Source organism: Filicampus tigris, chromosome 12 (genome assembly GCF_054856515.1).
Source record: "Filicampus tigris isolate MCC_2025a chromosome 12, RoL_Ftig_1.0, whole genome shotgun sequence".
NCBI classification, from domain to species: domain Eukaryota; kingdom Metazoa; phylum Chordata; class Actinopteri; order Syngnathiformes; family Syngnathidae; genus Filicampus; species Filicampus tigris.
Genome location: NC_141228.1, coordinates 21797352 through 21822164, shown reverse-complemented (window position 1 = coordinate 21822164; position 24813 = coordinate 21797352). Strand labels below are relative to the sequence as shown.

The following is a 24813-nucleotide window of genomic DNA, read 5'->3' as shown; positions in this document are numbered from 1 at the left end:
ATCTTCAGTTTCAATTGTTTTTGGGGTCAAACCTTTTTTTGGGGGGCGGGGGGATTTCCCACTGAATGATTGAGTGTGTAATTTGCCTGTAATAAATGGTCATACCGAAGAACTACTTTGTATTTAAAGGCAAAGTTCATATGCATTTAGGTTTCCCCCTTTTTGTGGGATGTTTGTAGCTCATGCTACGATTGAAAACGTTGTTTTTTTAATTTTTTATTTGAGACTGGGTTTTTAAGAGTGAGTGAATGAGAGTTTGAGTGTAAGAAAGTAACTGATATGAGTGAGTTTGAGTGTGGGTGTTCATGAAATGTTTATTGAGGCACGTTTTTCACCCCCCCCCAGAGGTCAGTATTATTTGTTGTAAAACATTTTCCATTTTTTGACTGAAAAGTCACCATTATAATACCTTCATTGATTGTACGGTCATCATAGTTGAACAAGAGTAATATGCTCAGTACTGCACAATAAGACTAAAATAAAGCAAATCCACGTATCATTATGTAGACAGTTCTCAATGGGGAGGGAAGAGGAAGCTTGTTGAGCCATCCCTTTCACTGAGTGGCCTTTTGTCAGATACTGCTGTAATTGATGAGATGGTTCTGGTTCTACGATCATAGATAGATTGACATATGTTGTGATATACTTTGGATCACAAGCTGTTCCTTTCCAGATAGATAGATGTGGGACATATGATGTGGTATGCTTTGGATCATGAGATGTGCCTTTTCCATAGATATCGATTTTGAATATGCTTTGAATTAAGAGCTGCTCCGATAGATAGATAGATAGATAGATAGATAGATAGAAATTTTCCCAAGTAAACGTTTGGCTTGAACGTCCCGTGTGCTTGTCCGGAACGCGGCGTGTGATCTTGTGAATTATGTAATTGAGAAATTAGAACAACAATATCCCACCTCGCGCAAAACACACCGCCAGCGCAGCGGCGACGAGAGCGTCCGCCGATTGGTCCGTTTCACAGGGGGCGTCACCTGAGTGAGCGCATCGGTCGGTACAATTGGCCGCGCCGCGCCGCCACTCAAACACGTTGTCTAGGCGACGGGTAGCTAGCAGCTTGTCAAAAGCGCACTTTAGCCAGTCAGTCGGTGGATTGGAAGCTGCCCGCTTGCCAGGGAAAAAGCTCCTCCGTCAGCGGGTGGATGGACGGCCCCACTTTGAGCATTTACCTCGTAGATATTGACCGAGTGAGTACTTTTATTTGTCTTGTTGGGACGACGCGAACGCGGAGGTGGAGATGGAGGAGGAGGCGGTGATGAGTGTTGACGGCGCGGCTTGGGGTGTTTACGTAGCGTGAAAACCCCCAACACACAATCAGCCACATTTTTTTCTCTTTACTTATAAAACACTACGGGGCCCGTTCTAGTGATGTGCTTCACGCGAGGACGTTCGTTGATGCTGTTATGTGGCACTAGTTGGGTGTTTTCAGGTGGGAGTTGAAGCCTACGCATGCGCACACTCACTTACGCCGACCAGGCTTCTCAAACCGAGGTTCGCGGGTCCTTTCATTAGGGACCTGCCGATTGCCTGAGTAAAAATGTTTATTGTTTGACCCTTCCACACGTTTATTCTGCATGCACACAGCATGTTGACGAAGAATATCATCTTAATAATTGTCTGTCCATAATCTTAGAGTGGCTCGAACGTTTTGAATCCAGTACAGTGCATTTCTTAAAGTGGAAGTCTGCCCAAACTTATTTTTTTTCCAGAATATGTTCTATGCAGGCCCAGTAGTCTAAACACAGCATTCTGATCAAACTTCCTTTTTAAGTACGTGTACCGTGCATATTAATTTAATAATTTAGAACTGCTGTTTGTCAACTTTTATTTTGGTAAGATTTCTAATTAACGTGAAATATATTTTCCTTGTTAATGTAATGTTACAATGGCTTACAAAAATATTAAATAAAAATTTTCGGGAAAAAGCCTCTGTTTTGTTATTGATGAAAACTTAGACCTACAATGATGCTACACAAAAAAAAAAAAAAACCCACAAAAAAGCCAAAGAGAAAAGCAAAATTCACCTGTTTTTCCCCTTTATGCCATCAAGGAAATATAATCAAACCCCTATCCCAAAATGCCAATAGTTTTTTTGTTGTTGTTTTGCCCCCCTGAAATATCCGCCTTTTTAGCCAATTTCACCTTGGGATTAGTGCATTGATGCTGTGGGGGGGAAAGGTTAAAAGTAGTGTATATTTTCAGCTCCCCGCACAGACTCCCGTTATCCTCACCACGCATGAGTCACTGTGTTGATAGCGAGAGCGCCGAGAATCCACACAATGATCCACAAGCCATGCCATTCCTCTTTTGTTTTGGGGAAGGCTCAGAAAGCTCCTTGTGTTGACTCTTCATCAGTACACAAAGGCGGTCGTCCACGCTCAGGTGTTTGGAGCCTTGTGGGGGTCTGTGGAGTTTATATTGGCACATCGACAAGATAGAGAAGATGAATGGGAGTTAAGAACGGCGCATGGAGATTTGCCTGAGTCAATATGCGAAAAACTGCCCGAGGAGAGACTTTGATCACTTTAGTCTCAATGTAAGATACCGTATAAGCATTAAAAACTCCCACGACTACAAGTCGTCTGAAGACTAGATAGTGTTGTTTCCCGACAGCCAGGTTGTTAGAATTGCTTATTTATTTTGTTGATGCAACATGGAAACTTTGATTTTGTTCTATTAAGATATTGTATAACTAGCACTAAAGCATTTTTTGTTGTCTGGTTCTCCTGCAGATGGCTCAGCTGTTCATTTTATTGATAAGTGTGTTTGTGTTGCTGCCGTTGCAATTCAAACAGGAAAAAGTGTACTCAAATGTATGCTGTGGTTTGAAAAGAGCACCGACTACAATTTTTTGCTTTGTGCACCTCATTCCTCTCAGTGGTCTGAGTCTAAATTTTTGGGTGGTTTGGGAATTTAAATTAACAGTCATGGAAAAGTATTGCTGTAAAAGTGTTCACCTAATGGCTGAATGTGTATCGGCAACTTTGTCTTTCCTTGCCCGCATGTGAGGGCATTATACTTGGTCAAATTGTTTTTTTAAATTATTTTTTTTCCCACTTCACTCATGCCGCACTGTATCTGAAACCCTTTCCTACCTAAAAATTTGGTTCGCAAAAAAATCGACAAAGCGATGTGTCGTAACCCAAAAAAACTCACAAGTTGGGGCACGGTTCAAGGTACCAAAATACAGAATTTGTGCGCAAGTCATGGAAAAGTAAATTTTCCATCCTGTGTCCCCCTTTCAAGGTTTTACATGATCACGCTTGGGTTGCGGATGACGGCCATGCGGCGAGGGGAGCTGCACTCGACAGGAGCCCGCAGCTGGCCACGCCCCCCTCTGCCCGAGCGCCGTGAGCCTTTGACTCCGTGAAGACCCGTGACATCGGTGATGTCATGAATAAATTTGAGGTCCTTGGGATTGTGGGTGAAGGTGAGAACACATGGAGTTTTTTATTCATATATAGACCTCTATTAACTCATTCATTGCTATGGAAGTTTTTATTAGGCAACTGGAATCCAACCATTTACTGCCACCAGCCAATATATTCGTCAAGTATGTTTTTCCTCGACCAGCTTGTTTGAAATCCAAGTTGGTAAACCAGTGTAATCACTAACAGATCCCTGTAGATGGTGGCGTTTCATCACTTTGGATTTGAGGTCAGCACAGCTTTTGAGTTGAAGACAATGATTATGGAGTGAATCGTGGCTTGTCAGGTTGATTATGAGGGAGAGGAATGCCAACACGATCGAGGTCAAACAAGTTTAGGCACCTCACACTCTAATACAGTATTTGTAAGTATGGTATAAACAGAGTATGTGTAGTAGAAAGTGTGTGTTGCCATCGTTAGAATAAAGACGCAGTTCATGGAGTGGATGAGGAATGGCGTGTAAAAAAGGTTCTGGCATTCAAACATTGCCGTGCGGTGTGTCCAGCAAAGAGCACTGCACTGTGTCCAGAGCGGTCATAGATTTTTCCTCGGTGGACTTAAGGTCAGTCAATTGTTGTCGATGGCTCACGCGGCCGCGTCCTTGCGCACTATTCACTGCTTATATAATTAAGCAGCTTCTGTGAGCCCATTTGAAGAAAGATATTGACATTCAAATTTGTCCTTCAGCACTTCATTTTTTTGTTCATGGCCAATCCTCGAAATGATCATGAAACTTTTATGTTACTGTCCATCTGTTGAGGTTGCTTCCGATTGGAGCTTATTTGGACGCATTCCCCTAGTAAGATATTAGGAGATATTATGTGTAAGATAACACATCTCAATCATAAGGATCATTTTATCGAACAATGTTATAAGACATAAAATAGTTGGGCATTTGACGTTAGAAAAGTGCAAAATCGGGACAAAAGCAGTCTGATTGTCTTTATGTTTGTACCTTGCCTAAGACTCCTGCTGCAACTTTTCTAAATTAGACAAAAAAAAACCATTTGTATTATTTTTTTAGAATTATCTTTTCGAAATAGTGTTTTTGCTCAGACAAAAATTCTTAGCTGTGCTGAAGCAAAGCTTGGGAATTAGTCCACCTCGTTGCCATTTTGTGGCGTCACGGTAATTTAAAAGGTGCCAATCCTCAATTTATAGACGTCGAGTGAGTGATGAGCTGGCGAAGAAGTGGCGAGCAGCTCGTCATTTGCCTGCTCGCTCCAACAATCCGCCCTGAAGCCCCCAACCGCCACCCTGCAACCCACCCACGGGGGACTGAGCAAGGGACTGCCAGGGCCGATAACGTCACACTAACTGGCCAGTGCTCGTGTCCTACTTCCTTAGCCACCTGTCCCTTTTGTGGTGCGAGATGCTTTCATTAAATAGCCCTTTAAGACTTTGATAGTAGCATGCTGAAAAAATGGAGACTGCCACGAACCCCCCAAAAGCTGTGCCGGTTTGAATGATCATACTTCCATAAATCCCCACAACTTGAGCGAGTAGAATGTACCGTTAATTCCTCAAAAGTTGTACGGGTTAAAGTAATACCACCAGAAATCCCCCAAACACAACACATTAAAAAAAAAAAAAAAAAAAAAAGAAGACCACAACCTCACGAAAATGTGTGTGATTTACTGTAAATCCTCCAAAAGTTGCATTCGTTCAGATAAGACTGCTGTAAATCTTTCTCTCGTCTCCTTGACAAAATGTGTTGGCATAATGTGCTTTTGCCGCGTCATCGTTGAGGAGATGCTTGCAGTTGTATGAGAAAAATGTCTTTTTTTTTTTTTTTTTGCCAGACTCTGTTGGCATGACAACAACACCAGCGGTAGCAAGGGAGAACACTTTCACATCCCCTCGCTGGCCGCAGCATTAGGTACACCTGCACAGTGTAAGCAAGCGCCTTTGAGAAAAGTATCCATCGAACAATATGAAGACTTTGCTGCTCCATTATGTGTAACCTTCATACAATGGTCCAAATATTACAAGTAGATGCACTCCTTCCACTTTTGCCCCTTTTCCATTGTACTGGTTCTACCCCGAAACAGCCTGGTGCCACCTATGTGGTCGCATTTCCAAACAATGGAACTGTTCCTCAGAATCTCATCCAACCTGGTTGTAGAACACAGGTCAGGGAGGGCCGTGACGTCACTGCCGTCCGATTGGCCGACAAATGAAGATGTTTCTTTAAGCATCGCGGCAAGGAATTCCACTGCACATTCCTATTTAGATATGAATTTAATTGTAGTACTACAATAATTACAGGCACAGAGTGGCAAATCAATGCTAATGTTAGAGTTTTTGCTCGAGCGCACATGCTAGGTGTGATAGGTGCGATGCTAACTGGTCAAGACAAACATAGCTAAAATAAAAAAAAGAAACACTTTCATAGTAACTGGTACCGAACTTAAAAAAAAAAAAAAAGTTTCGACTCCTTCACCAGAACAAAAGTTTCTTTCCCGCCTTTTCTGTTCTTTAGTAATAAGCAGTAGAACATGGGTTGGTTTAACCCATAACACTGGTTCCTGACCAAAAAGCTGAGAAAACAGAGCATTTTTGTGAAACAAGACTGAGAAAGGGCTTGCGATTGCAAAAGAATCTTTTATTGACAGATACACACCCCCAAAATATGCTGCCAGCAACGTTGACTCACCACATGACTCGAGTTGAACATCAGTGGGATTTTTTTTACATGGCGTTTGCTATTCACTCCACCGACTTTGAATCTTTTCTCACGTTCGTAACCCACACTTTATACTACCTACCACAACACGTACTCCGTTTGCACCATGCGTATACAGAGTCTGTTCCAGTGCAAGGCATCCAAACTGAGATTCCCCACTAATCTTCATCTTCTTCTCAAAATCTGCGCTCAGCTCAAATCCAAAGCAATGCAACATCGCTATCCACAGGCATCTGACAGTGGTTTACAAACTTGAAATTCACCAAAAAGCTGGGCGAGCGCCTCTTTCACGCCTACCTATTGAAAAACGCACTTGATGAATATAATACGTCGTGCGTAATTGGTCGGTTTCCAGATGACCAAACTACTGTGAACGTCCTCATATATAAACATATGTTATTTTGCGTGTGGAATATTAGAAATTTCATGGGGTGAGGGGCAGAAAATCTCCTCCAATTCTTTTATGCCCTTCTTTCCTTCCTTGTAGGCGCCTATGGAGTTGTTCTCAAGTGCAGACACAAGGTAAGATCAAGCAAGAGCATCAAACCTAAAGTATCGTAGCACGTATCGAGCGGCAGTAAGTGGCTTAGCGACCCACACTGCCGCCTCTCGTCTTGTCATCTCGCTCCATTTAAGGAAAAGGACGAGCTGAGCGTTGACACCAGAACACGGAGGAAGGGGAGGGAAAAAAAAAAAAAGCAAAGAGAAATAGGCTGCCTCCCACTAACAACAGATTTGCAGTAAACATGCTCGCTGTGTTTTTTTTTTTTTTTTTTCTTGTTCTTGCATCTTTACAGTAGTGACCTCCACTTTGATAGCTCGCCAGACGCTTGGGATGTGACAGTGCTTAGCTGTTCATTGATTAGCTGATGAAGATTCAGCCTCCATCTGCCATCGGACAGTCAATCACAATGGCAACCAGTCATTATGCAAAGTGTGATTATGACTTTGTAGCCCCATTCTGAGCTGGAGAAAATTGGCAAAATTGTACTGTGAAACATGCTTATCATGCTAGCTCCAAAGTTCGACGATTGTATCAGATTTTACAGGAAGTGTTGAAAGGTTAAAGCCCCCCAAAATATTTTACAATAACATGCTCTAAACACGGCATTCTGATGGATATTGTGTTTGTGGAACATGAGTTAAGTAGTAAAATCCACTCATTTTTGTCCATCTCAGGGGGCGGACATTTTGTCACTTGCTGTCCACTGAAAATGACATCCCCTTTAGAACATAGAACAAATTTATCAAGCAGAACATTTTTGGGTCGACTTCCCCTTTAAAGGGGGTTCTGATAATATCCCCTAATACGAAAAATTGCCAGGTCGACTTTAACCCAGCACTCCTTGTTGGCAATTTATTGACATTTTTTATTCATTGAAAAACGACAGCTTTTACAGGCTGCGTGAAAGGGGCTTCTCATACTACCTCGCAAGACAGGAATGCTTTCATTCAGCGTCATTTTGTTTATTTTCTGTGTCTGGCATCCCACAGCGGAATGGCAAGAAGGAGCCTCTCTCTGCGCCGCTCTCACTCTGCGGGAAAGTCACTAATAGATGCCGTCCGTACCTTTTGATGAGGCTAAATGCGTGGCGTGACGCGTGGTGGCACAGCAGGCAGACAAACTCTGGCCGCTGATCAATGTGGACCGTTGCCATGTGGAAACTATCGTATTGTTGGAGTGAATGGGCCCGCACGCGGTCTCGCCGATGCGTGCGCCCACCAAACGTGGCACGGGGAAGCGTGCCGGCTGCAGAAAATGGCGCTTGATGGCTCGCAGCTGCTCGTCGTTCACGCCCACCCCCCCAAATTAAAAGTACAATACATGTGTTTAGTAGACGAAATGAATGAGGCCATAAATAGAATAGTGGAACGTTTCGACAGAACGGCGACATGGAGAAAAGTTGTAAAAATGCATGTTTTCAGGCAGCGTGAAAGGATTCTACCGCCGTATTTGTGTTGGTGGTGCATCAAAGCGTTTATGTAGACCCCTGTGACGTGTGCCCGTTTCACTTTGTTTGTTGTTTGATCATGTCAGCACTAGCAGGATTAGTAACACTGTGGAACCTTTATGTGTCTGACCTGGAGTTACCGGCACGTTTGAAGTTTTGAAAAACAGTTGTTGTTTTTTTGTTTTTTTTTAAATTATATTTTATTGTGTTGTTATTGTTTACTCTTAGAAAATAGAACATTGTACGCTGCTGTTTTATTTATAAAAAAATAAAAGGGTGGGGGTTTAAGGGGCTCGACTGGATTAATGGCATTTTCATTCATTTCAATTGGGAAAGATGATTTCAAATCAATTTGTGCCACTGTATTTATGAATGCACGCTCATGTCACTATCTAGGAACATAGCTAGCCTATTAAAAGCAGCTCGAAACAAGATGTTGAGGAGGTTACATACACCGGCTTTCTGTCACATTTGGCGATACTTTGGCGTTGACGGTGAGTGGGCTCGGCGCACCGGCTGCCCTTTTATTGTTTATTTTAAGCCCTTAACAAATCCCACTGACAGCCAGCCAGCGCTCGCTAATGTGGAAACGGAACCAGCCCGGGTGAATGATTGTTTACTACAAGCGGCACTGAAGATTAGGTGAAATAATCACAGCCAGGAAGGAGGCATTGCATTTTGGCGAGCATCTGGATACAGGTGCAGTTACAGGAATTTGACTTTGTACGTCATCAGTGGAATCGTCCAACCAATTGTTTTTGTACTTTATTAAATATTTATTGTAATTTTGTCCATATTTGTTCGGAAGACCCTGTACATTGCACTCCACGTGAGCTGCTCTTTGCAATTTCTCCCCCCGCTTTTGCAAGGAATAAACTACAAAGACAACTATTGGTTATTCCTAGTGTTTACTAGCATTAGTATTGCACATATTGGCATACCATAGATGGTTTTTTTTGGGACAGATTTAGGTCACTTTAAGATTTAGAGGTGAACATTCTCACTTCCAACTTAGTCGAGCATTTCTGCTCAAGCGCTCCAAGTCAAGGTGACCCATTTAAGTCCCCCTTTTCCTCTCCTGTCCCACTTTCTCCTCACAGGCCTACATAAATAACCGCTCCCTTCAAAAAGGGGGCGGACAGATTATTTGACATTTTTCCTTTCCCACCGGTCGACGGCCGCTGTGTAGTTGGATTGGGAAAGAAACGAATTGCATTGTCCGCGTTACGCAAGCCAGAAGAGTCCGAAAATAAAAGACGGGAGCTGTCTGTGATCAACATCAGATGTTCACGCTGACTCACTCCATGGTGGCGGGCGTCATCTTCTAAAACAGCTAAATGGATTCTTTGATCATTACGCAATCAGCTAATTCACACTTTGGAAGTAATTGCATGCACTTAACGGATTCTCCTACTATCTGCAGTGAGGGCAAGAGCGCATAACAGAAGCAGGTGTTTAGTATTGAACACGTTGATAACATCGGAGTAATTGAGAAACTCATCTAATGTCAACCAATTGTATTGTAGCACATTCTTATTTGAAAGGAGAATCACATACATAACCGTATCTCCACCAGCAATTGTGAGCCTCCTCCCAGAAACAAGATCTGATCGTGAAATCGCTGCGATTTGGCCCCAAATAAGACAACCGCGCTTGTGCTGAGTGAATCGATAATGGCGTTCGGTCCACACTGTAGGTTAAGCTGAGGAGTGTGGAGAGAGGATTACGACTGAACTTGATGTTCCCGCAGATCACAAGCTGATTTGATGCCTGCGTTTAAATGCGAGGGTCAGCGCCAGCCAACCGCGGGCGAAGTCGTCGGACACGACAAATAGACGAGTGCGGATCAAAACTTGACATCTTAAGTGAGCAGTAGCTTTTCCTCGCGTGGGCGAAGCAGGGTTCAACTGCACTGCAGGAAACAATCAAGCAGGCATCGTGCAGGGTATATTGGGACACTTTTTAGGATACTGTCCAGGTCTGGTCTCGGCAACTTTATAAAAATGCTTCCCCTACCACACCTCGTGAGTTTTAAGTTGTGATAACATCATTCGCCACCAGGTGGCAGGCATCACTTGCTGTAGTTGCACTTCCACCTGTTCATCTTCATTGAAGAAAACTACAGAGATGATGTCAGCCATGATGGTTTTGTGTCATTTTAGAATCCCTTCAAAGTTGATGGATACAACAACATGAAAATTAAATGTTATGCAACAGTGAATTAAGACATACATTCGTTGTCATAGTCTTTAATACCTGTAACGTAAACACACATTAAAGAGGGTAAAAAAGGGTCAGCGTTGCATGCCACAATGCATCCAGGGAACCCAAGAACAAACAACAAGTACAAAAGTTACACAAACAACAGCAAATTGTTTGTTTTTGTTTTTGTTTTTCACTAGAACCGTTGACAGTTCATTTAAAATGCATTAATTTGCCCATCCCTGGTCTGGCTAACCACTACTGGTTATTTCTTTATACTGTATTCCGTACAACAGTGGGCTCTTTCAACTTGTTCGTACCCTTACTTGTAGGTAAACCAAAAAATACAAACATGGTCCATATGCCAGTTTAGACCATAAAGGTTCCTTTTCTAACCATAAACAATACTTATTTGTACCTCGGGGGGTCAGTTGCAAAAGCTGTAGTGTACAGTACATCAGAAAAAGTTGTACCTCGGAGAACAAAAATGGACGCCTACACAACCGCTTTTTTTCTGATAGTGCACCGCTGAATGTGTGAAGTGCCAGTCGAAAAGAAGGTGTTGCATAAAGTAAATTGAAACGGCACGTCAACAAAAATGATTCAAAAATGTAGACATAGTCGACATGATCATGCTCATTCTCATCATTAACATTATAAAATGGCCTAATGTGACCAATTAAAAAAAGGCATACATTTTCAGGTTCTTTCGAAGATTACTGAGAGGAGTCGGAGCCTGGACGCTGTCAATGTTTTACCCGTGAAGCGATAAGCCCATTCAGGTGCATTCCTGCACTCTGCGCTTAAATCAATAGTGAGCACAGCTATGTTTACCCCTCTCCTCTCTCTTGTCGCATTTTAGCCAACAGTAATCGGCGACATTCACACTGCACACCATGATGCCCAATTCGGATTTTTTGGTTTATGTATTTATTTAAATTCAACCCATGATGCCAGGTTTTTTGGGAGGCATGTCTTTGATGAGTAGCTACACAAAAAAGTCTCAAAGACACAGCAAGTCTGCCAAAGAGTGTTAAGTTAGTACTGGCCGCATGCCCTCAACCGATGTGGAGACTATATGTGTATAAACATGTGATCATCGTCAATTCTTTTAAACACTCGCAGTAATGATCATTTATTTCGCAGGTCAGTTTTTATAGGCTGTCATCGCTCCTTTTCCACCATGTTGCTGCCCTCAGCACAGCTCCAAGCACAAATGCCAGCGGGCCTCACAAGTAGGCCATGAAAAGATGAGCGAGAGTCTTTACAAAAAAAAAAAAAAACTTATGACAAAATTGAACTAAAAGTGGTGATTGAAATTGTCCCGGCAAAGCAGAAAATGAGCATGAAGGAACCGCATTACAGTTCAAAGTAAATGGTGAATTACCCCTAAGATAGGAATAGGGCAGAAAGCTTTAATAAGCACAAATCGTGTGTAACACACTCACCGTTGCTGTTTTGACCTTCGGATTGTCCCAGCGTACAGTAATTAATTCACAAATTGTGTCATTTGTCATAATTTCAATGAGCTTGTGATGAATCAAAACATGTTTTTCGATTGTTGTGTCATCATATTACTGTGCATTGACAAAATAGTTACGCATTTAGAAAGCCTCCAACAAGACCTTTAATTAGAGGTGTGACTCATGGTGGTTTGCCACAAATTTAATTTGGACTTTCAGTGATAACGCAAAAGTAAATTGATTTGTTCTAGGTTTAAACTGTTGTCCGCAGTACTCACCCTTGGAAGATACGTAATAGAGAGGGAACACTACACTAACTTTATGACTATATTCTGTGATTTTCTTGCAGGACACCAACGAAATTGTAGCGATAAAAAAATTCAAAGACAGCGAAGGTAAGATGACTTTTTTAGCTACTAATTTTACTTACCGTATTTTCGAAGTAGAAGCTGCACCTTTATATTATTACTATATTTAGTATACATATTTACAGAACGATTTTGAACTGTACATATACATGTATGTACCTGAATATATTCTTTCCTAACAGTGCCTTCCTTTTAACACGGCAGCAACTTTGCTGATTATAACAGAACAGAACCAAGAGAAAATAAACCACTTATCTTCATTTCACTGCCCGCTGCCGCTCCAGTTTGTCAGCTCTACTTCCGCATACCATGTAATTCATAACCTAGTGCATAGCGCCCTCGTCTGTTGAACTCCTCCACCTGCAGTCGCATCCCGTTAATGGCAATTGTATTGTATTGTATTGTAATTCCGGTTAGACCGCCCCTAGTGGTGGGAGAAAAATCCACAGAATAGCTGCGCCTTTATATAAGCCGCTTGGTTCAAAACCTAGGGAAAACGTAGCGGCTTATAGTCCGAAAAATACGGTCTACCTATTTGAGCCTGCCCAATTTTTGAGGGATTGGCTTTTTACTCAGAAAATGAGGAAGTCAAAGAAACGACACTGCGGGAGCTCAAGATGCTGCGCACGCTCAAGCAGGAGAACATCGTGGAGCTCAAAGAGGCGTTCCGGCGGCGAGGGAAGCTCTACTTGGTCTTTGAGTACGTGGAGAAGGTGGGCCGCCTTCCTTCCAGGCATTGGCAAACCTCAACTCCTTTTGTTTTCATCAAGGTGTTTTTTTTTTTTTTCTTTCCTGTTGGCGCTCTAGAACATGCTGGAGCTGCTGGAGGAGCTGCCCAACGGCGTACAGGCCGAGAAGGCTCGGAGCTACATCTACCAGCTGATCAAGGCCATCCACTGGTGTCACAAGCATGACATCGTTCACCGGGGTAAGGCTCTCATATAATCTACTTGATCACATTTCATCAGAGGTTTCAAAAAGTGAGTAAAATAAGACTCCGGTGAAAGCAAAAAAAAAAAAAAAAAGGCTTATTTTAACCTGTGCAATTTCTGGGAGATTTTTTTTCCCGTTCCTAATTTAATCTGTGCAACGTTTGAGGTATTTATGGTAGTTTTATTTTGCACTTTTTGCACCTTTTAAGGCATTTAAAGTGGTCAGGTCTGCAACTTCTGCAGAATTAACCTGTGCAATCTTTGTGGGATTTTATTGTGTACAATTTCTGGGGGATTTATGGCATTGTTATTTTAAACTCTGCAAGTTTTCAGAGATTTACTGTAACCTATTTTAACTTGTGTGACTTTTTGAAGATTTACATTCATCTTATTTGAACGTGCACAACTTTTATGAGATATATGGTGGCCCACTTTCAACTTGCGCAACTTTTGGAGAATTTAAAGTTGTCGTATTTTAACCTGTGCAATTTTTGTGGGATTTACATGCAAGACATGCACTGATTCAACTCCGGTACTTAATTTAAAAAAAACTACACACTCTTAAATGTACAGTATGTAAGCACAAAAATAAAAAATAAAACTGAATTTTTACCGTCAATTATATATCCATTGTAATACCTATTTTTAGAAACCAAATATTTGTATTTGGTTACTTCCCACCATGGCTTTTAGTCACACATTTAAAAAAATAAATAAAAGAAAGGAAAAACGTTACACTTGGTGAGCTTTTGGTGGACGAGCAGCAAGCCAGATGGCACTCGGCCGTCCAAATGGCCGCTGGGATCTCCCCGCGCTCTCATACGACTCCTTCTGCTTCCTTGGGTTTGTCCTTTATGAATAAGTCATGCTTTTTTCCCACTTTGCAATCTGCGAATTGTCATGTTTCTTTAATTGCTGGATCTTTTTAGCTGTCATCTCTAAGGGCATTTGGACACACTGAAGTTGTAAAAATAGATGGCATGCATCAAGCAATCCATCAAACGGTGTAGAATGCTTCAATAAAGTAAATACAGCAAACCTGTTATTGAATTAAAATGAATTAAAAAAAAAAAAACACTTGTGATTTAACCTGCACAACTTTTACGGGGGCGGACGGTAGTCTTACTTTAACTTGCGCAATTTTTGCGGGATTTACAATGGTCTTTTTGTAACCCGAACAACTTTTGCCGATTTACAGTATGTTAGTCCTAATTTACGTTCCATGTTGTCTGCTCATTCTTCAGACATCAAGCCGGAGAACCTTCTCATCAGCTCCGATGACATCCTCAAGTTGTGCGATTTTGGTGAGCTGCCAGTCAAGCTGCGATACAACTGGAGTATTATTTTAGCACCGGAGCTATATTTGGATGAAACCAGCGCATCCGGTCATCTACCAAGATCCACGTGCGGCCCCGCTCTCTCACTTCTTATGCTTGCTTCTGTGGCAAGCCGTTTGAGAATTTATTGCACATTCTTCAGATCCGGTTGAAGGTCCATGTACAGGTACACTCTTTGTCCTCCGTAGTAAGGCAATGGTGAGAGCATACTAGTACCTGGACCCTGAGCTGGAAATCAAGGCTTTCGAATAAACGCTCAGACGGTTATCCATACGCTTGACTTCATGAAGCATGTTGCAACACGGCATGCTAATGTCGCTGCTTCGATCCAATCTGGCAACCGAACCAGGGGATACGGGGGACGGAAAACATCATGCGGGCAATCTGCTGTGAGAGACGGGAGGCCGTGTTGGCCATGGAACACATATAGGCCAAGCAGATGCCAGTTTATAGCGGGTACTAGGGCCGAGTGATATGCCCTTGAAATCAGATCTTCCATTTTGTTTGCCTCAAAAATTGGACATCTGATTTTAATAGACTTTTTCATCCTTTGTTTATATCACAAAGTTCTTTTTTTTTTCCTTCTGTGATTTCCTTGCTTTCTCCTGATGCCAAGCAAGTGCTGAAACAGTTTTTATATTTTCATTCATCAAATTAAACTTGTTAGCAATGTGTTAGATCTTTGCCTATAGATACCACAAGAGGGCAGCAAAACACTTTTTTATTTTTTCAATTAGACAAGGCTATGACCAGACTAAAAGAATCTCCCTCCCTCAATTGGACATAGTTGCTTGGCATGAAGATGGCACCAAAGCACTATTTTGCACTTGGAATGGCCTGAGCATGAAAACAGTGAGGTTAACGGACAACAAAAAAATATGCAAATAATAATAGACAAATGCACAAATTCCGTTCAATAATGTGTTTGCGGCGTTCACTGCGACAAACCTGAACTCATCGATTAAAATGGCAGACTTGCCCAGTCCTATACTGTGTCTCTCCTTATGCACTGACCCATTTTATCTTTTTAATGAGGACACTGTGTTCCGGACTGGTCGCCACTATCTCTCCTCATCTTGTCTTCTCTTGCCAGGCTTCGCACGTAATCTCTCCGAGGGAACGGACGCCAACTACACCGAGTATGTGGCCACGAGGTGGTACCGCTCTCCGGAGCTCCTGCTTGGGTATGTCCGTCAGGAAGTACTCATAAAAGCATTTAGCCACTGTAATAGAGAGAGAGAAAAAACACTCTCCATTAGCGTGTTAGCACCTCTGCCCCGCAGTTCAGTGGTTCTGGTTTTTCCAATTGGCTCCATCCATCATGTGTGAATGCATCATCGAATTGCCACTCGATTACTGTTGGGCAATATCACAAGATTTGATATGGATCTGATATCCTTTAAATAATTTACAGTGGTTTAGTATGGCCAATACTTATATTTTTTGCTAATTACGGTGGATGCATCATTAAATTTCACTTTACTAGCGGTGTGCGATACTGCAATATTTAGCATTGACCTGATACGAAGCAACTACAGAGCAAGTTTCGCCGATACCAATTCTGATATATTTTTTCAATACTGATGGTGTATTTGTTCTCAAATAGCCACTTAACTAGTGATGCGCCTTACTTCCGAGATTGGGTCTCTTGGCATCGAGCCGATGAAAGGGACGGTATTGCCGATCCGTCTATCTGATACCAAGTAAATACAAGACCGGTATCGCTGATACCAATGCATATTTTTTGACTGATTATATAAAGTATGCATTCCCATATTGTCACTTAAATAGAGGTGTGTCATACTGCAAGATCTGGTATCGATCCATCAATCCAATACCAAGTAAATACAGCAAGGGCACAGTATAACCGATATCAGTCTTGATATTTTTTTTTGATGGCTGACCCAACAAATGGCCACTCAACAAGCCGTATGCTTTAGATACTGCAAGATTTGTTGTCAAACAAAAGCCAACTATTCCAGGGCCAGTATCGTACCCGGTGTACTGATATTGATATTGATACTATTCACTGTTCAGCGGGTGCTACTTCCTGTGTCATGTTTCCAGGGCTCCTTACGGCAAGGCGGTGGACATGTGGTCGGTGGGCTGCATCCTGGGAGAGCTGAGCGACGGACAGCCTCTCTTCCCGGGCGAGAGCGAAATCGACCAGCTCTTCACCATCCAGAAGGTTCTGGGGCCTCTTCCGCCGGAGCAGATGAAGCTCTTCTACAGCAACCCTCGCTTCCATGGACTGCGGGTGAATAAAAAAACGAAAAAAAAATAGAAAACGCACATGCCGTCTCGCCTCCGTCTTCCATCACCTCTTCTCTCCGTCTTGCTCTTGACACACTCTGCTGCTTTTATTTCAAAAAAAAAAAAAAAAAAAAAAGAGTTCTTCCTCTGGCTGTGCCGTGACTGATTGCATCGCAGTGACTCATGGTGTATCATGTGTCCTGGAAGCCGGGTTCGCCTTCCCTTTCCTCTTACATGCCCACGCCTAAGGGATGCATAATAATCACTTTGCAAATTGCTCCCCTTTGTCAATCCCTGATAGGTATACTGGACTATACCGATATATACATGATATATATTTTTTTAAGGGTGATACGAGTAATTTCGGTTCCTCGATTTTAAAAAAATATATAAATATATATTAAAATATATATATAATATATATAATATACTGTATATAAATAAAAAAACAAATGATTTTTGTTCTGCCTCGGTAACCGTTTATAGACGGCATGCTCCTGTCATCGTTTTTTTTAACAAACCAAACCCACTCAAATGTGCGTTTTTAGCTAGCAAGAGCGCTAATGTGATGTGCACAGTTTATTTATATTTAGTTTAAATTTGATAAAAAAAAATGTTGATTACCTAAGAAGAAAACTAGCTGGTGGTTTAATAAGAGAAATGACTTATTTATGCGTGTGTCTTCATAATTGTTTTATCCAATCACCGGATCATTCAATAGAATTTTAAGAAAGATATGCAAATACTAAAATGTCCGATAGCTGCAGCCCTATTTTATTTTATTTTTTTAATTTAAGATGAATGTGTCGTCAAATTGCCACTCCACTAGCAACGTGGCACAGTACAGGGCCAGTATCGTGATACGGATTTCATTGTACTGGTGCGAATCAGTTACAACACTGGTATACGGTATATCTCGTCTCATTTTCTTTTAGTTTCCTACTGTAAACCACCCACAAACATTGGAGCGCCGATACCTGGGAATCATCGGCGGAGCCCTGCTGGACCTGTTGAAGGTACTTTGTATGATCAGAGCGGTGAGTCAGAAGAGCGCAACTATTGCCTGTGTGCATTCCAGAGTCTTCTCTTACTCAACCCTGCCGAGCGCTTCCTGACAGAGCAGGGCCTCAACCACCACGCCTTCCAGACCCTGAGGCTGGTGGAGCGGCCCGGGCCCCCCACGCCTACGCCCGTGCGCTCGTCCAAGAGAAAGCCCCACCATGGTGACACCACCCCCAGCAGGTCAGGTTCAAAGTAACGCCTCCTTTTCCCACCCATCGAGTGGCAAAAAAAACAAAAACTGTAGTATTTTTACTGACTTACTTTTAATTTTCCGACAACTTACTGTCTTTGTTCCCTGGCCAGGAGTCACGGCCTGAAGAGCTCAGGCAGCCATCGCTCCAGCACGCGCGACTGCTCCAGCTTGCCGCGCCACGAGGACCTCCACCCCAACAGCAACAGTGGCGAGAGCGGCGGCGGCGGCGGATTCCTCAACGGCAACCTGCCGGCGCCAATCAACCTGAGCCCTACGCTGCACCCCAAGAGCTATCCGTCGCAGATGTTCAACCACTCGGCCTCGTGCGGCGTGGACCTGCCCCACCTGCTCAGCCCCGCCGAGGCCAACAAGGGCGACTTCGACGTCAGCCCGGGCCCCAAGGGCTCCGACGGCCCCGGGGCCAAGTACCTCAAGTCCAACTTCCGCTCGCAGCAGCACCGCCACTCCTTCGTGGAGGGCAAGACCAGCACCCTGCAGTCGGCGGAGAAGCACGGTCGCCACAGCTACATGGAGGCCCCCGCGCCCAAGTTCTCCTACTTGAACCTGTCCAAGAGCTACGGCACGCTCAGCGACGCCAAATCGGTGGGCAACCTGAACGACGTGCACCTGTACGCCGACGAGCCCGCCGGCCGCTACTTCCCGTCCAGCTGCCTGGACCTAACGGCACCCAGCAGCCCGGCGGTGCGGCGCTCGGACCGTCGGGGGAGCACGCGCACCGAGCGCGAGAGCAACACCCTGGACTCGTCCTACCGACGCTCGTCCGTCCGTCACAAGGACTCTCCGGACGGCCCGGACCCGAACGAGGGCGGCGGCGGGGGCGGGGAGCGGAGCCACGCCCACTCTCTGTCGGCCCCGCACGAGCCCTACGCTCAGGGCTACAGCAGTCCCTTCTCGTCGCAGCAGCGGCCTCACCGCCACTCCATGTACGTGCGGCGGGACCACCAGAGGACTCACGGGGGCGACGAGGGGCTGCTGGTGGGGCAGGGGGTGCCCACCCGGGCCAGCAGCTTGCAGCTGCTGTCGCCGCAGCTGCAACACCGCACTCTGCCCCGCCACTCGGCCTCCCGGGAGGAGGACATGAGCCGGGTCAGTCGCTTCTCTCCAGTCAAATCAGCTACGGTGAACCCCACGTTTATCATGGCGGATACGTTCCGGGCCCGCTCGTGTTTGGTGAAAATCTGCGATGTAGAGAACTTATTAAAAAAAATAGAATTGAAGTGTTACCGCCTCTACATGTTTTAAAAACGTTTAAACTTAGAAGAAACGCACTTAGGGACCAATTTACCAAGATTTCAAGGTTACAGACGGCGCAAAAACATCTTCACGCGGGACAAGAAGGCACACTCAGTCAGCGCCAACATTTTGACGGGCATGCATCGGAAACGTTATTGCTTGGAGAGTAAACGCGACTCCCAGCGACGTTTAAACGGCCTCTCACTTCAAAAATGCAATTTCTGTATTTATAGCATAATATTTCAGACTGTTCAATCCGGTACGGGCGCTTTAATCTGAATCCTAAAATGAGATCAATGCAAAATGTTCATTTTTGTCCACGCTCATGCTCAATTGTTTAAATAAGCTGCTGAGAAAAACACTTTGAACACGTAAGCACGTGCGATTGTATTTAAAAATACGATACGAACGACGTATATTCTCAGAAGCTATTCCCGAACAAAAATATTTGACCTATTGTTCCCGGCTTCTGTCGAAAATGGCTCGCGAGTTGCGACTACAGAAAAAAGCGGGTCCCGCCGAGAGCCAACGCACGACAAAAGGATGTAGAGCAGCTGGAGGACGTAACGCTGCAATATACGCTCCTGCGGGCTTTCGCATTGTGTTGTGCGGCTGCGTGTGGTTATGCTGTGCGCTTCCTGTTGTTGACGTCAGGCTGTTGTGTTGTGTCCAGAGTGATCAGGCCCCCACTGAGGCGGCCCCCCACATCAGACCCCCAATCAGGGACTCCAGCAGGGACAACTTTCACACCCAGAGGCAAAAAAGCGAGGTCCATCTCTCTCTCTCTCCTTCCCTCTTTCCACATCTCTTTTGCTCTCCAACTCCCTTGTTTTCTTTCTCACTCTCTCTCCATCACTCGTCCTCCCCTCATCCCTCTTCCTCTCTCCCTCCCCCACCTCATCTCTCCCTCTTTCTCAATCGCATCCCTTTTTCTCCCTCCCTCCATGGCTCTCCCTGGTGCACACCCGCTGTCACTCTGTGTTGTTAAAGCTCGCTCCGCCAGCATTCTTTGCCTGCTTTGCTGCTGCGCTAATGTGACAGTTAAAGCCTTGTTTCGATTGTCCGCACGTATCCGAGCAATATACAAAGACTCGCTTTTATTATTATTATTATTATTATTATTGTTGTTGTTGTTGTTGTTGTGATTGCGATGGGGTGGGGAAGGACCGCGGTGTGATGACTGCGTCTGTGTCTCAGGTGGGCCTGTATCACGAGGCTCAGGCGGAAGATGGCGGCGCCTCGTCCAAGGAGAACCGCAACATCTACAGCGAGTCCATGCCCCGCAAGGTCGGAAGCTTCTACAGAGGTGGGTTGATTGGACATGCGTTGGGTCGTGGCATGTTCCCTTCCCTAAATAGAGAATGGGATGTTGATCATATGATGCGGCGTGCTTTGGATCGTGAGATGCTCCCTACCTAGGTAGATTACTAGACATGATGTGGTACGCATTGGATTGTGAGATGTCACTTTTACATGAATAGATATCGGAGGTACGTAGAGGTATGCTTTGGATCATGGATGCTGAGATGCTCCTTTCCACATTGAACCTACGATGTGGTATGCTTTGGATCACAAGATGTTCTTTCCCATAGATTGTTGGACATCTGGCGTGGTATGCTTTGGATCATGAAATTCGCTTTCCATCGATAACTGTGTTTGACTTAGTGTATGTTGCGGTATGCTTTGGATCCTGAGATCTTTCTTTACATGGATGCTGGGCATATGATGTGGCATGCTTTGGATCACTGCATAGTATGCGTGTGTTCTTGAGTTGCGCCGGTGCCTAAAAGGCAAGTGATGGTCTCTGTGGTGTTTGTTGAACAGTCCCTTCTCCTCGGCCAGACAATTCCTTCCACGACGGCCGTTCTCAGGTGCGAGGCTCGGGCATGACGGGCGACGCCGGCAGCCTGGCCAACCACTCCAAACGCCAGACCGCCTTCGACCCCTGGTAAGCTCCCCGTCCTCCGCGTCAAAGCCCGTTTCTCTGTCGCGCCGTCTCTGCGCTAACGCGCTGACTTCCCCCTCGCAAGGACGGGCCCGGACACGGTGGTGCTGAATACGGCCGAGCCGTCCAAGGAGAAAGAGAAGCAAGGTTTCTTCAGAGCAATAAAGAAGAAGAAGAAAAAGCCTCAGATGGTGAGTTGGGTACTCACTCCTGCACATGCATGGATTTTTTATCCTCTGCAAAGAAACGACTAGTACCTTTTGATCGTCTCAGATTATCTGGATTGTACTGCTCCCTGGTGGCCAAGGCGCAAACACCAGAATGAGCATCACGTCCATTGAAGTGAAGAAAAACGTGGCAAAAAACATTTCATTCATACCATATTTAATCAATGTCATTACCGTATGTTTTTATAAAGTACAATATTATAGAGTGCTGTTTTTCTTACATTTTGCAAAAGCAAAGTCTGGTTAAAAGTATACAGGGCATGCCCACTTTTCGTAAAAGATAGGCACCAAGCCCTACCGCCAATTGCAAAAATGCCCTGAGTAGTTGAAAGCCCCCCAAAAAGGTTGATGCGGGCGAGAAGTGGAAAATGTCATGATATTGCCACAGCAATTTGAAATGTGACGTCAGACATGTACAGCTCGTGAACAGCTGTGTGGAAGGGGCTTTGAGGGGCTCTTTTTCTTTTTTGGCTGCGGTTTTGTTGTCAAGTTAAGACGCGGAGGCAAATAAATGCAATCTGTCCAACAGGAAGCAGCCTGGCGTATTTTTAGCTTCTCATTTTCTGACACACACACGCACACACTTCGTCAGAGCTCGAAGCTGCTAGGATGATGCTCTGGATGCTTGTCATGTTACCATTGGAAATACATTTATGTAAAGTGATTTTATGAAACTAGTTTATCTGCATTATCTTTGTTTTTATACTGTGCTCGTTTCCTTTATTAAAAATGTAAATGTAAAAAACATTTTTTGGGGAGGCTGGACCAAATCATTTCAATGGGGGAAATGGATTTGATGTTCTGAGCTTGGTGAGAGAAGAATTTTGCGTGTGTTTGTTCGCCAGGTCCCCAGCGAGGAGGCGGTCCTGCAGAAGTCGTCGCGCTCACACCAGAGCGGACGCCACCGCAGCCGCGACAAGAGCCGAGAGCGGGAGCGCGAGCGGGACAAGGAGTGGGCCGACAAAATGGCCGACTCGCACTCGCCGGTATCTTTTGTCCAATCAGATTTCAACTTCTCACCTTGTGTTACCTCCTCAGTCGGTAGTGCTAGCTCATGTAACGTCCACTATATTAGTAACAGGACTGTTTCTTGAACCAGATTTCAAATTCGCCTCGGAATAACATCAGCATTTTGCTGACCTCTGATTGGTTGGTCGGAGCAAAACTTCGACGAGCCACACACGCGTGTAGCAAACTGCACTGATATGTTTATTAATGAGCATCTCTGATAAGTATCAACCAGCCTGCACAAATCGCAAAAATACTCAAGCAATTGCTGCCCACCCAAAACGTTTTGCAGTTGCCTTTAGATGCCGCAAGATGGCAGAAAAGCACTTTTTTTCTATTAGACAATGTTATGGCTCGGGGTTCGCAGTATTTTATTTTTAAAAAGCACAATGCCCGGTGGCAGGCGCCACTGTTATTTCAAGACTCTTATTGTGAAAGATCCCTTGTCACACCTTTTATTTTGTCCTCCCAGAGCCAACCGCTCAAGTCGCTGCGCAAACTCCTGCACCTCTCCTCATCCTCGTCCAATCAGACGGCGGCGTCCGACATGCGCTACCAGCCGCTGCCCAGCCCCGCCTCCGCCCCACAGGGGGCCTTCTCCGACGGCCGCGGCCACTCGGGGGTCAACACGCCCCAGATGAAGAGCAGGCAGTCGGCCTACCCGCCGCTGGAGCCCGGCTGGCACGCCGGCAACCCGTACCCCGAGCAGATGGCCGTCAAAGGGGGCCAGAACGGGCATGGCTTTGGGCGCCCCTCCAGGTCCCGCATGGCCAACCTCAACGACCTGAAAGAGACGGCGCTGTGAGCAAAGACCACAAAGGAAGTACTGAACTCACTCACGCCTCTGGCGTGGACTCCCCAACACTTCCCTTCACCTCCCGCCACACACACAAACACATATATGTGCAGACATATACACTTTATATACACGCTCAAATTGATGGAAACACAACCGTGTACACGTTCGTACACATACATACAGTACATAACAGAGTAGCTTGCAAAAATGAAGCCACCTCTCCCATTTTGGTAGCTTTTGTAAAAATGTGATCATCTTTTCATGGGACCTCAAAACAAATCCACACACAGCCATGATATTGAAACTGCAGGCAACAAAAGTGAGAAAACCCCGAAGTGAAAATGTTCAAATTGGGCCCAATTACCAATTTCCCCTCCCTCATTTTGCCTCATTCGTGTTAAAAAGTAGTGTGAAATTGATGGATGGAAAGAGGAGCAGGCGTGTTCAATTTGGTGACATTTCTTAGATGTTGTCCCATGAAATAACATGGTCAAATATTTACAAAAAACGTTCGGAGTGGACTCACTTTTATGAGATGCTGAGCACACGCATACACAAAGACGCATTGTAGTACGGATCAGACAGAATGTTCACATAAAGAACACGTGCACACACGTACACGCACAGGGCACCGCTTGCAAACTGGAGGCCACAAGCCTTCATGTGTCTTAATGTTTTTTGAAAGGCTTCCAATGTTTGATAGACTTTATTTGATGACTCCATTTGTATTATATATATATATATATATATATATATATATATATATATATATATATATATATATATATATATATATAAAATAAATGGCTAGATTCAAGTGTGTTTTTAGTTTGAATTGACTAGGAGAATTATATTTAGTCGTAAAAGACGTGGTATTTCTTTTAAGACAAATCCCGTCGGCACGGTAACGTCACGTGACATCATTGTAATGCAACGCGCGCGCACACATCAGCTGAGTTGACAATCTATTACAACTACTCTTGATTTGTCCTCATTTCGAAGACATTACTATACAGTAACACCGCTCTTTATTATTATTATTATCATCATCATCATCATCCAAAAGAACGACAGTGTTTGTAAAGTAGTTTAGCGGGGACTCTCAAAATCGCCACGAAGGTGTCCACTCTGTAAATTGTACCCGGCGACAAGACTTGTTGGAGGAAGAGTGTGTATTATATTAATACTACTAATGTGGGAGCCTTTGTCGTCTGCTATTTCCTCACACGCACACAAACACACACACACGCGTGTACACACAGACATGCTTGTTTGTTTACGGGCGGGCCAAAGCAAACAAAGTGTTACATTTGGGATTTTGTTACACGTTTGTAGCATAGTCCATCATGTTTTTTCCTCCCCCTGCCACAAACAAATGTGTAATATTCATGTTCACATCTGTAACACTAAAGTTCAAATAAATTGCAAACTGGTTTCATTTGATACGTGTGCACATTGTGTTTTTTTTTTTTTCAGGAATAGTTGGGTCACTTTAATATGAACATACTGTTTCCAAATAATTTGGGGTTTTTTTCTCGACAAAAAGGGTAATGTTATAAGACTTAATCTGTACTCTTATGAGATTGTTATGCAGTTTTGAAGCAAATTCTTGTAATCTTAAAGGAATTAAAGAATAATTCCCGTATGAAGTTTGTGTGGGATTTAAAAAAAAAAGTACTTCTTAAA

At 44.1% G+C, this 24813-nt stretch overlaps 1 protein-coding gene across 4 annotated transcripts; it reads left to right on the top strand.

Moving 5' to 3' along the window:
- Positions 1-1062: 1062 nt before the first annotated feature.
- LOC147139147 (cyclin-dependent kinase-like 5) lies at positions 1063-23290 on the top strand. Of its 4 annotated transcripts, none has more exons than XM_086046419.1 (18): positions 1063-1205; positions 3265-3448; positions 6620-6654; positions 12099-12144; positions 12694-12830; positions 12925-13045; positions 14294-14353; positions 15480-15570; positions 16454-16643; positions 17575-17655; positions 17718-17881; positions 18005-19001; positions 19822-19917; positions 20346-20454; positions 20991-21096; positions 21179-21284; positions 22166-22306; positions 22801-23290. In XM_086046419.1, the coding sequence occupies exons 2-18, from the start codon at positions 3412-3414 to the stop codon at positions 23131-23133; spliced, it is 2850 nt and encodes a 949-aa protein (XP_085902545.1). In that variant the 5' UTR covers positions 1063-1205; positions 3265-3411; the 3' UTR covers positions 23134-23290. The 4 variants fall into 4 exon arrangements, with proteins under 4 accessions (XP_085902545.1, XP_085902544.1, XP_085902547.1 ...); XM_086046418.1 differs by having other exon boundaries at positions 20973-21096; XM_086046421.1 differs by lacking the exon at positions 19822-19917.
- Positions 23291-24813: the final 1523 nt, after the last annotated feature.

Bases quoted from the DNA above. Each gene is read 5' to 3' on its own strand.
- LOC147139147 (XM_086046418.1), top strand. From the start codon at position 3,412: ATGAATAAATTTGAGGTCCTTGGGATTGTGGGTGAAG. The intron at 17,656-17,717 runs GTACTTTGTATG...TGTGCATTCCAG, and splicing joins CCCTGCTGGACCTGTTGAAG to AGTCTTCTCTTACTCAACCC. The intron at 21,285-22,165 runs GTGAGTTGGGTA...TTTGTTCGCCAG, and splicing joins AGAAGAAAAAGCCTCAGATG to GTCCCCAGCGAGGAGGCGGT.